General features: G+C 45.4%; 1 protein-coding gene across 2 annotated transcripts in view; it reads left to right on the top strand.

Moving 5' to 3' along the window:
• The window catches only part of RBL1 (RB transcriptional corepressor like 1), a 60778-nt gene that overhangs the window by 39151 nt on the left and 8816 nt on the right, over positions 1-12811 (top strand). Inside the window, exons 13-18 of one of the 2 annotated variants that reach the window (XM_040435020.1) lie at positions 2949-3110; positions 3530-3662; positions 4118-4348; positions 4446-4624; positions 5106-5282; positions 10447-10539. In XM_040435020.1, the coding sequence (XP_040290954.1) occupies positions 2949-3110; positions 3530-3662; positions 4118-4348; positions 4446-4624; positions 5106-5282; positions 10447-10539 (975 nt within the window). The remainder of the gene's footprint in view (positions 1-2948; positions 3111-3529; positions 3663-4117; positions 4349-4445; positions 4625-5105; positions 5283-10446; positions 10540-12811) is intronic. The other variant, XM_040435021.1, reaches the window with a different exon arrangement.

Here is a 12811-nt window from a genome sequence, read left to right as displayed (position 1 = left end):
CGATTTGAGAACTGTTCCTCCTTAGGCTGTTTGGAGTCCTTTCTCTTCTACTCCAATATTTGACGAGTGTGTCCCCACTTGTATTACCAGGTCTTGTGACTGGTTCCTTTTTTCCTGAGGCTTCATGTGGCTAGGGATTTCTCTGGTCTTACATTTCACAATGCTATTTGTTCCAGTTTTTCTGAGGCTCGATTCTTGCCTTCTTAGTGTGGGAACCATGTCTTTACGTTCCCTTCTCTTGGCCATTACCAAGGACCCCCTTCTCCCCCAGAGGTTGGCTGCTTTCTCTGGCAGGATGGGGCTTCCACCTTCTCATAGGGTGTCTTGCAGTGGACAAAGGCTTACTTCCCTTCCCATTGTGAGTCTTTTGCTATTCTTTCTCTCAATTGTTCAGCCTCCAGTGCTTCCTTGTTTCCTCTCTACCCTGGCCTTCAAATGGTGTTTGCCAAGGACAGGCCATGTTTTTGGTCTGAGACAATTTAGTTTTTTCCTTGCCAGGTCCTCTTACTGGTCGGGTTCCTTTGCTTCCAGGCCTTATGGAATTGCCTTTCTTTTACCAAGGGGTGGTCCACAGGGTCTTCCTTTAGTTTGTCTCCAGGAAGTTTTTTTTCTTGGTTCATGACTGCTCCTGTCCTTTTCCCAGGCATTTTCTCTCCTGCCAGGTTCCCTCATGGTCTAATTTTTCTTGTTGGGTCTGTCCTCTTATAGATCCTCCTCCTGGAGCATCCTTCTATATGCAGAGCGCTAGGTCATTACCAACAGACGCCTTCCGGTTGTGCTGCTCTCCTGTTTCTTCAGGGGGAGCCCTGGTTCTTCCAGATCCTTCCTCTGGCTCTCTAGTGTATACGTGTTCAACTCTCGGTTCTTGTGCAAGACATCTAGCCCTGCCCCCTTACTCTAGCTTCTATACTCTGGGTGTTTCCCTTTGTTCCTTTCTTGCATATGGCACTTGTCCTTGGGATCCTGGTGATCTCCCGCAATTTTTTTCTTTGGACTCTTCCTTGTCCTGGAGCCTCTCGGCTCACTTCCTTAGTTTTCTATCTACCATTTCATGCTATGGCCTCTCCTGGTCCTGTTGGGTCACATGGTTCTCCTGCACCTGTGTACCCAACTTTTTGCATGAGATATCTCTCCAATCCTCGGGGACTGCTTTGGGGCGTCCCATGGTGCGGTGTCTCCCAATGACATCAACGAGAAAATTTTATTTTTGTACTTACCCGTAAAATCCATTTTTCGTTAAATTCATTGGGGGACACAGATCCCACCCTTTGTTTTCATTACTCTTAATGTCACCGGGCTGCTGTTCTTATTCCTTCCCTGGTCGAGGACATGTTGGTTCTTTGCTTTTGTTTCTCTCTCCTACTGCTATTGGTACAAACTGATTAGCCTACTGTCTGTGGAGATGGTATAGCCCACCTGGAGCGGAGCCAACCTTTTTCATATCTAGTGTTGCTTCCTAGTGGTAGCTGGGCGTATACCCATGGTGCTGTGTCCCCCAATGAATGGAACGAGAAACAGATTTTACGATAAGTACAAAAATCTAATTTTCCGGGCTGCAGGTATTGATGACCTATTCTTAGGATAGATGATCAATATTAGATCAGTGGGGGTCGGGCACTCCTACCATTTGGCTGCTCTTGATACTGAGTGGAAGCAGAAGGATCCGTACACAGTGTAGTTTCCAGCGCCAGTATATGTAAACTCTGCTCCCTGGGCTGCAGTACCACGGCTTGGCCTCGACACCGTCTATGGAGTGGTCTGTCTCCAGCTCTGACACTGTAAAGCACCCAGTGCCGTGGCAGCCCAGAACATCTGACTAGTGGGAATGCTAGGTGTCGGACCCCCACCAATATGATGTTGATAACCTATCTGGAGACTCAATAAAAATTACAAGTTTTATTGAGTCTTTTCATACAAAACTATATATATATCCATCTGCTCAGCTCCTCCTGCCCTATAACATGGTTCTCTTTAATGGTGAGTGTTTTCTTAATGAAAAAGATACTGTTCTTCATGGACTGAACTGTCGGAGTGATTTATCATGAGGATAAAGTCAGTTTTTCAGGTGTCTGGGTTTCCATAATTTGGGCGAGATTTATCAAATGTCACAGGATGTTTGATAAATTTGGTTTATCTTTTAAGTCTAATACTCCTGTCTTGAAATGTTATTCCACTCTCCACATTACCTCTTTATAAGACTGCCGCGTTTTTTGGGACGTCTTTAAAAATAAAAAGTCTCAATTAATTTTGCTTAAAGTTTTTTTTACTGTTATACAGAGCCCTGTAGCTCCTTCCCAACCATCACCACCGATCAGCGGTTCTGCAGTAGGGCTGGATCTACACAGCTCTGACCAGCCATTGTGCAGCGGACTGAGCTAGTTACTGCAACACTGCTCCTATTGAATGGAAGCAGCAGTGCATTAACCAGCTCCGTCCACTGCACTATGGCCAGAGCTGTGTATTTTCAGTGTTACTGCAGATCAGCTGGTGCTACAGGTTGTCAGACCCCTACTGATCAGATAGGATGGCCTATCCTAAAATTGGACAAACCCTTTAAGTTAGCTTGTCAGGCTAACCACACCCATTTTGCAAATCTGGAGTGAGTGGAGTAAAAATGCAGAATTTCTGCGCAATTAATCCAAAAAAAAAAAAATGAAGAAAAAGATACAAAGCTACATTTTTTTTATTTGTAAGTTACGATCCTGGGGTGTTACAGGGCACGATAAATGCCCACTGGTATTTTTCTGTAAGCATTGTGTACACACCCGTTTGTGCTCAAGAAGCCTCCTGTTACTGGGGCAGGAAACTGGCATCCTGGAGAGGTTTTGTTGTACTCCTGAGATACCCTAAAGCTTTTGTTCAGATGACCTTTAAAGACAAAAACCCTGTTCTAGCAAGTACAGTATAGAGAAACATGAAATATAAAATGTAATATCTTTATTGTATAGGTCATAGAAGTCTTCATCCGGTCAGAGGATGGTTTGTCGCGAGACATGGTGAAACACCTTAACAGCATTGAAGAACAGATTTTGGAGGAAAGAGCTTGGACAAGCAACTCTGTTTTGTGGGAGTTACTTCGTGCCTCTGACACAGTGCCAACATGTGAGGAAGTAAGTATTGAGAACTCACATACAGATAAAAAAAATCTATACATACACAACACCGCTAATCAGCATAAGGGTACGTGCATGTAGCAGGATTGCTTTGGAAAATGTCTGTAGCAGTTCTTCGAGAATCCACAGGGACCAGCATCAGTTTATATGGATTTTGGTGCAGATTTGCTTGTAGATTTCAGCTGCAGCACCAGACAAAATAAATAAGAAAAAAACGACAGCATACTAACCTATCCAGGGGCTTTCCTGGTTTCTGTAGAGGCTGGCCTCCTATGATGTCTCATCCCATCTGACCAATGCAGGCTATTGATCGGTCGCACAAAAATCGGTGTAATACAACGTGTGTGCATGCGACCTAAGACTGAACTCACATATTGCATATTGTGCTGAGTGTCTTGTGTTGGTTTCTTTTTCAGGTTATAATACCAAGCAACTTTGAAACTGGGAATGAAGCAGGTTTAGGGCATCTCCCTATGATGCCAGCTTCTCCAATCATTCATCCTCGTTTAAAAGAAGTTCGCACTGATTTTGGAGGCTCTTGCAGAAGAGGTATGGCTACTTTTTACTTGCTTCATTTGAGAATAGTAGCGGCATATATGGGCTCTATGGAAGTTGAAATAGATGGAACCTATAGGCCAAAAAGTACATCAGACGTTTGGTCTTCAACAAAAGATACCAGGGGAGTTTATCACAAAGGGAATATTTGAAGTCCATTTTTCTTGGATATTCATTGCTGTAATTTGTACCAGATATATCAAAGAGGGAACGTTGTTTGGTACATCTGCACTGCCGCGCACTGTGGCTCTTCTGCCTTTCTCCCGACCGGATGTGGCTTCTTTTTTTTTTTTCTTGTTTAGCTGCATTGACTGTAATGCGGCGGAACAGGAAAAGAAGTTGCCACCTCCGGTCTCAAGCGCTCGCAGCATTATTTTACGATTTCCATATCTATTGGAAGTATGTATTTCTAATCTTAATCACATTGATGGTTGCTCTTCATTCTTCAGATACGCAGCCACTGTCACCACTTTCTGTTCATGAACGCTACAACTCTCCTACTGCTGGCAGTGCCAAAAGAAGACTCTTCGGGGATGATGGTCCAAAGGAGTCACCAGTAGAAAGATTGCACACTACCCCAGAGAATACCAGAATAAGAATTGTTCCCTGCCAGCCCTCTGAGAAAATGTGTGTCTCCCCAGATAGAACGCAGTTGTTCTGTCAGAGGGTGAATGTAACAGGTAATAGTTTGCTGTCCTGCAAAGGGGTTATTTTGGGTCATTTTAATTGTCCACAATTTAAAACCTGTGTTTTTGATCATGACCTTTTTTATCCAAGGTTATCAAAATGAAAGCAGCCACCAGCCTTCACAGCCACAATGTGAAAATGGCATTCAGGTTCCCTTGACAGCGCAGGCCTTGATCAGTCCTAAAAGTCAGCTTTTCCGAACCCAGGATGTATGCCCCACATCTAACAAGCCCAAGAGAACGGGATCCCTAGCTCTGTTCTTCAGAAAGGTATGGTGTTCACAATTTTTTTCTGTGTGTTCATTTTTGTTTTTTTATTTTATATTTTGGAGCGATTGATGGCACTTCAGGGTTAAATGGGTTGTGCAGTGGTTAGATATTAATGACCTATTCACAGGACAGGTCATCAGTATCTGATTGGTGAGGGTCCAGTACCTGGCACCGCTGCCGATCAGCTGAAGAAGCTGAAGCTTCCTCTTAAAGATTACACTGCGCATCGTCTTGCTTGTAGTGATGTGAAAGGGACAAGCAGCTGTAATAACACTGCGCTGCCAAGACGACATGCAGTGTAATCCTGAAAAGAAAGAAGTGCTGACACAAACTCCACGCCTCTTCAAACAGCTGATCAGCAGTAGTGCTGACAGTTCGGCCCCCGCCGATTTGATATTGATGACCTTTCCAGAGGATAGATCATCAATAGCTACCCACTGCACAACCCCTTTAAATACTACATTGTGCTTTTTATTTGTAGGTGTACCATTTGGCCAGTGTTCGTCTGAGAGACTTGTGTTTGAAGCTTGATTTGCCTAATGATTTGAGACGCAAGATTTGGACATTGTTCGAGTACTCACTGGTTCATTGCACAGATTTGATGAAAGATAGACACATTGATCAGCTTCTGTTATGTGCAGTGTACATCATGGCTAAGGTAAGACTTTATAGTACAGTATTTCTTAATAAATGATATTTTTAATCTTCAGTAACGCTTGCTTTCCTTTTGAACGGACAGTATACCTACAATTACAATTTATTATTTTACTCTTTAATTGTAGTGTTTGGTTTAAAAAAATAAATCCATACCCTATTTGGGAATTCTAAGGCCCCTTGCAGACAAGCATTTGTCACACTGCGAGTCCGCAGCACAGCTCCCAGCCTGACCTCCCAGCACTGACTGGGTCACATAGCATTATATTGATTTATGATACTATGTAACCCTTACAGTTCTGAAATGTATTGGATAACACTGACAAAATGCTGCCAGTGTTATACATTCCAGAACTGTAAGGGTTACATAGCATCATAACTCAATGTAATGCTATGTGACCCCGTCAATGCTGGGAGGTCAGGCTGGGAGCTGCGCTGCGGACTCGCAGCGTGACAAATGCTTGTCTGCAAGGGGCCAAAACGAATACAGAGTGGTCTCACATTCAGGATCCTAGTCAGATAGCAGCTGCATTAATGTTTCGTTTGCCCTATAGAGGCCCTTCAGGGGCGCTGAACACTTGCTGTCAGATTCCCTATAGACTGCAGCTGTATGCTGGAAGCAAAGTGGTGGAATAACCATTGATCTCATTATCCCCAGGTAGCCTTTCTAACATAAAGAACTGTCCAGAATAGGCAAGTCTTTTAAATGGAATCTGTCACATTAAACATACAGTTCATTCTGCAGCCATCAGGTTGTATGGAGAGCTCAGCAGATTTCTAAGTAGCTTTATGGAAAGATTCAGCAAGTTCTTGATCTAAACTTCTTCTAATTGTGAGCTGATGAGTGCAGAGTGCAGTTCCAGTCAGTGACTGATGTAAACTCGTACAGGGTAGACTGTCGGATATGACCACCCTTATGAATACTGAGCTCAGAAAGAGAAGAGATTTTAATTGGTAATTTACAAGTTTTCCTGAATCTTTCCCCATAAAACTATATCAATCTGCTTGAACCCCATAACTTTTTTATATTTATGTCAACGGAGCTGTGTGAGGGCTCATCTTTTGCGGGGCGATCTTTAGTTTCTCATCCGTATCATTGGGGGACACAGGCTTGACCTTGGGTATAGCTATTGCCACTAGGAGGCAACACTAAGCAAAGAAAGTGTTAGCTCCTCCTCTCGGCTATATCCCTCCTGCAGATACTGAGCTAATCAGTTTTAGCTTTAATGTCTGAAGGAGGCAGACCTCCCTGCTTTGCAGGTCTGCTGATTTTTATATATTTATTTTTTTTTTCTTCCTTTTTTGATTTATCTTTTCTTCTAGCGGGAGTTTCAGGCAGTCCTAAAAGCGGCCTGCACTCCCACCCGGGAGACCAGGGGGTCCCCCAAGCCCCCTGCTCCTTCCCGCTCTCCAGAAGTAAAGGAGGACCAGAGGTTCCTGTAAAAACGTCCCGCCAGCCTTCGGATCACCACCGCAAGTCCTCTCTGTTTCTGGTGTAGCGTCCCTCACCAAGGGGCCGCACACCGAAGGTGGTGATCCGGCTGGAGCCAGGGGGGCAGAAGACGCCAAAAAAGTGAGTATTTTTGCCCCAAAAGTGCTCCCCTCCTTTCAACACCCTCCCCTTCTCAGGTTATCTTTTCCCCATAGAGGCCTTGTGCCCTCCAAGCGTTTTCTCCTGTCGGGAGGGGGGAAGGTGGGGTGGGGGAGGTTTGGCTAGGAAGCTCCGGTGCACATGGCGCACTACTCCAGGGCCCTTCCTCCTTCTCATTGTCTGCAGTCCGGGGTGCTGCCAGGGCTGCTACTAATAAAGGCCCTGGCTTCTCTGCGGCCTACTCCCACATCGGATCTCCAGGCCTGGCGGTACTCCGGGCAGGTCTCCTGGGGCAGCCGCTACTTTCTCTGATGGGACGTCGGTACGCCCATTTCCAGCCTCCTCTGTTCGGTGGGGTGTTGGGTCTGTTACCAGATTTCTGGGGCTTGGTGGCTTTCAGGGTCCACACTACCTTCCTGGCGCAGTATTTTTCCCGGTTAGATTACTCCCCAACTTTTTTTTTGTCCGTTTTGGGTCGGTTCCACTGCCTTGTTTTGGGTCGGTTCCACTGCCTTTAGGTCTCTTTACTCCCTCAAGAATTTTTTCTTGTGGGCCACGCCTTACTTCTAGGTTCTCTAGCCTTGACTTCTTCGTCATGGTCCCACTGGAGTGTTTTTCTCTTCAGGCAGTCTGGTAAGGTGTGTGGGGCCTTTGCCTTTTAGCATCCCTACTTCTTCTGCTGGTGGGGGGGGGCAAGTTTTGTCACAATCTGCAGTTCTTTGGCCCTTGATATCCAGACACCAGTCTTTTTCAACGGAATTTGGCTTCTTCTGCGGTTCGGACCTTTCTGCAGGGGGTGGTGCACGCTGCGCCCCCTTACCGGCTTCCGTTGAATCCTTGGGACCTTAATCTGGTGCTCAGCGCTTTCCAGTCCTCTCCGTTTGAGCCTTTGCAGCAGGTATCCCTTCTCTTCCTGCCCTACAAGGTGGCCTCTTGGGCAGTACATTATGGGGCTTCGGCCCTTCAGGGGTGCAGGGCGGCTACCTGGTCGTCTTGCACACCTTTTTCCAAGTTTTACAGATTGCGACCTTCGCATCTTCTGAAGCTTTTCTGGGGCGTAGAGTTTTGCAGATGACGGTCCTCTGGCCGGATGACTTGTTTGTTTAGGACCCACTCCGGGGACTGCTCTGTAACGTCTCATGGTCAAGCATGTGTCCCCCCAATGATACAGATGAGAACTAGATTTTTGTACTTACCGTAAAATCTGTTTCTCTTCCGTTCATTGGGGGACACAGCTCCCACCCTGTATGTACATTACTGGTTTGCCTAGATGGGTCCTTCTAGTTCTTGAGGTTAACCCATCTCCGGTTTTCTGTTGGCTTCTCCTGGCTGCTGCTCCTCCTTTTGTACAAACTGATTAGCTCAGTATCTGCAGGTGGGATATAGCTGAGAGGAGGAGCTAACACTTTCTTTGCTTAGTGTCGCCTCCTAGTGGCAATAGCTATACCCAAGGTCAGGCCTGTGTTCCCCAATGAACGGAAGAGAACCAGATTTTACCAAGGTTTTTTTTTTTGGGGGGGGGGAGATAGCTGCCAATTGGCCATTTTGATTTTATTTTTCAGTTATGTTGTTTGGGGACTGGGTGATGCTAATGTGTGTGAGATCGCTTCTCCCATAGACCTCAATGATTTAAGAAGATTTAGTGCACTCGGGGGTCTGATAGGCAGGCCTAGGAGCCTTTAGAAGGCCTGAAGCTGTCATAGCAACCAAACTGCTCCTTTGATCTCTGCACAAGGAGCTGTTTTTGTCGTCCCCCCCCCCCCCCCCATGCTCAAGGGGAAAGACCATGCAGATCTTTGGTCGCAATTGACCACTGCATCTATGAAGTTAAATGTCTGTGATCGGTGTTCTCCCCAATCATGGACTGTACCTTTTGGGTATTGGCTGTGTAAAACGGTAGGCACCCAGCGGCTATGGCGCGTACTCTGTACCTGAGCGGATGCCATCTTTAAAGCCCTGTCTTGCGCTGTACATGTGCACGTGTATGGCACAAGTCCTTAAAGGGTTAAATAACCTTACTCCAGTGTGAGTAAGTAGTTTTCCTAGAGTAAGAAAAGACTCACTAGGCAATATTTGAATTTTGCACCCTGCTGGTTTGCATGACAGTTCTGAATCCAGGTCAGCAGAAACGGACATCTTGATTGATCTTGAAAACTGTCTCAAATGCTCAAATTACACAAGACTTAGAGGTTGTCTCAGGAGGAAACCGGACAACTCGGGGGATCGACCTATAATAAAGAAAAGACCGGCACTGCCCCTCTGATTCTTCCGGCAGGTCTCTATTTTTCCAGATGGAGCAGTGACGTCGGTGACTACACATGGCCGCTGCACCTCTGAGGCCAATGATTAGCTGCAGTGGTCATGTGTTGTCAACGTGACTTCACCACTACAGCCGGGGGAAACTGAGCCCTGCTGGGAGAACAGGAGCTGTCAGGTTAGTAATTATCTATTCTTTATTACAGGTCAATCCCTGGAGTTTTCTGGTTTCATCTGGAAACTGGTGAACCCCTTTAACTGGCAGTAGATTGGCTATGGTTTTAGATTAACTCACCTACAGGAAAAAGGTAAAGATACCATTGACAAATATCAGTCTGTCCTAAGTTTTTTACCTTACATTAACTGTATCCACCAAAAATCCACAACTGCTCCACTGACTACAAAGAGGATTGGTAGTGCATGGCCTGTCCTGCTCTGCCCACTAAGATTGCCTTGCATATGTTCATTCTCATCTGTTGCTTTTGGTGGTGCCTATGCAGCACCTTAAAGAGAATCTTGCAATGGTACATGCCATAATAGCCATGCACAGTGCGTCCTTGTGACCAAATCCTGCTAAGATCCGTAGAGGATGCCTGGGGCTTTATGCCTATATGTAAATAATGGAACTATTGGAAAGGTGCCGTTGTATTTGTCACAGCGCTTACACATAACAGGTTTAGCGCTGACTGCAGTGGCTGATAATATTACAGCACCTCTAGGCAGAATTCACATTCACACACGTTTATAGCATTATTTTGAAGGTGTTTTTATTTTATTTTTTTGGGGTCATGTGGCATCGATGTGAGTATTGGCGCATGCACAGTACAGCCCTGAGCATGCGCCGATACCTGAAGCAACATCGCACTCACAAGAACACATGGCCACGTAGGATTGCATCTCTCTGCCTGATCCTGTCAGTCAAAGCAGGGAGGGGCTGGCTGCTGGAAGAAGCAGAGCTTTGGTGGGACCAGAGCAACGGTGATGCCCTTGTTGCACCAAGCGGCTTATTTCCATATTATGAAAAAATGCTTATAGCTCAGCTGATCAGAAATGGAAGGAAAAAAAAAACATCTTTTTTTAGGTGACTTACAGCTATCTGCTATGCTTTTGGTTTGGTAGGGAGGTTTCTGTTGACAGTACCCCCATCCACCCCTTAAAACCACTAAGGAAACTCAGTGGTGATGTCCATGTTTGGAGCATGAAGCTCCAGGCATGTGTCTCTTCTTGGTGAGGATGGCGCTGGAGAGTCGGAGGTGCACACTGTATGATTATTGCAGCGTGTACCTTCCTGACTACTTCTCTTTAATGTACTTATTTCCAGAGTGATGGAAGCACGAATGTGGAAGATGCCATGAAAAGCTTTAAGAGCTTCTTTCACTGGCGTGGTTTCATAGAAGACAATGAAATAGAAGGGGTATGTCATGTTTTTACTCGTATATTCCTATATTTCTGGCAACTTTATTTTCCTTGTGGCCTCCCAGTTCAGTTTCATACAATATAATTTGTAGCCAAGGAGCGACTATAGCTGTCATTCTTAAACGTTCAGCAACCTCTCACTTATTGCAGCATCCATATCTGCTCTCATTATAAGCGTGGCTTCAGTTTTCTTTTTCATTTTAAAGGAGTATTCTGGTATACAAAGCTTGAGTCCTGTTAAAATATGTAATACACAGTCAAATTTCTAAATATTAAAGGGGTTGAAGTGAATGGGACTGAGGTGAGCCCACGTGAGCTATAGTCGTGACGTCACTGGCCTGTGGGAAGCAGCGAGAAGGCTGATCAGTGAGGGTCTCGGGTATCGGACCCGTTCCCCGCCATTCAGATGCTGGTGACCTATCCAAAGGATAGACAGGGGAATACCAGGGGAGGAAAAAGCCTGGAAATGAAGTTAGCAATGCAAAATGGGAACTTTAATGTACCATTCACATTGAGTTCTGCAGAATAAAGGCCTACTTTTGCTGCATTAAAGGGGTTATCCAGGTAAATATAATGATGACCTATTCAGGATCGTCATCATTATCACATCGGTGGGGGCCCGAGTCTCAGCAGAACCCCTGCTAATCAGCTGTGTCATGGAGCCATTGTGCTCACTGGAGCTCTGGCGAGGGATGCAGGCACCTGGCAGCTTTCCAAGGACAGCACACGGGGCACTTCTGACATGCATTTAGGATGCATTTTTTTTTTTTTTATTGTAGCTAGCTAAAATCAATGAAATCATTCCCACTGTGCAGAACACCAGGGTTTAACCAGGCAAATTGAAAACTGCATCCTGAAAGCATGTCAGAACTGCACTGTGTGGCAGCACTTATGGCTCTGGGAAGGCAGGGAGCGCAAAACGAAAGTTTCTGATCTGAACACCAGAATATCTCTTTAACTTTTCTTTGTGTTTTTTTTTTTTTTTTTTTTTGCTTTTTACCTATATATTGCTTTAATCTTCCACTTGCCTCCATAGAGCATATCCTGCTTGTAGGAGCTTCTCCATGCACTAAATGTAGTTCCAGGGAAAACACTTGAACCTTATAACTAATGTTAACAAGGTTTAAAGGCTTTGTCTCATTTCGCCGTTACTAGTATGAGATGTGATTAACCCCCGACCACCAGGTGACAGCGCTCCTCTGTTTCAGTAGCTCTCATTGTAGCGCAGCGCGTTATGCTGTTTCAGAGTTGGGGAACCAGCATAGTATTCTGTGCTACGCTATTTCAGTGGTTCCCATGCACTGCAATGGTAGCTCGCTCCGCTGTCTTCCGGCCACCTATTAGTCGGCACTCAGTCCCATCTTGCCTTAGTTAGGCCCCTTTCACACAGGCGTTGCGGATTGGGGCCGTATGCGTTCAGGGAAAATAGTGCGATTTTGACACTAAAACAAGTCAGTTTTCACTGCGATTGCGTTCCATGTTTGCGTTTTCTCCGCGCGGGTGCAAAACATTGTAATGCGTTTTGCACGCGCCTGAGAAAAATCTGCATGTTTGGTACCCAGACCCAAACCCGGACTTCTTCACAGAAGTTCAGGTTTGGGTTAGGTGTTGTGTAGATTTTATTATTTTCCCTTGTAACATGGTTATAAGGGAAAATAATACCATTCTTAATACAGAATGCATAATACAATAGGGCTGATGGGGTTAAAAAAAAATATTATATAACTCACCTTAATCCACTTGATCGCGCAGCCCGGCTTCTCATCTGTCTTCTTCTTTGCTGTGCACAGAAATAGGACCTTTTGATGACGTCACTGCGCTCATCACATGGTCCATCACATGATCTTTTACCATGGTAATTGATCATGTGACGGACCATGTGATGAGCGCAGTGACGTCATCAAAGGTCCTTTTCCTGTGCACAGCAAAGAAGAAGACAGAAGAGAAGCCGGGCTGCGCGATCAAGTGGATTAAGGTGAGTTATTTTTTAACCCCTCCAGCCTTATTGTACTATGCATTCTGTATTAAGAATGCTATTATTTTCCCTTATAACCATGTTATAAGGGAAAATAATAATGATCGGGTCCCCATCCCGATCGTCTCCTAGCAACCGTGCGTGCAAATCGCACCGCATCCGCACTTGCTTGCGGATGCTTGCGATTTTCACGCAGCCCCATTCACTTCTATGGGGCCTGCGTTGCGTGAAAAACGTAGAATATAGAGCATGCTGCGATTTTCACGCAACTCACAAGTGATGCGTGAAAATCACC

Source organism: Bufo bufo, chromosome 6, assembly GCF_905171765.1.
Source record: "Bufo bufo chromosome 6, aBufBuf1.1, whole genome shotgun sequence".
In the NCBI taxonomy this organism is placed as follows: Eukaryota; Metazoa; Chordata; class Amphibia; order Anura; family Bufonidae; genus Bufo; species Bufo bufo.
Note: the sequence above shows the minus strand (reverse complement) of the source record. Positions and strands in the feature narration are given on the sequence as shown.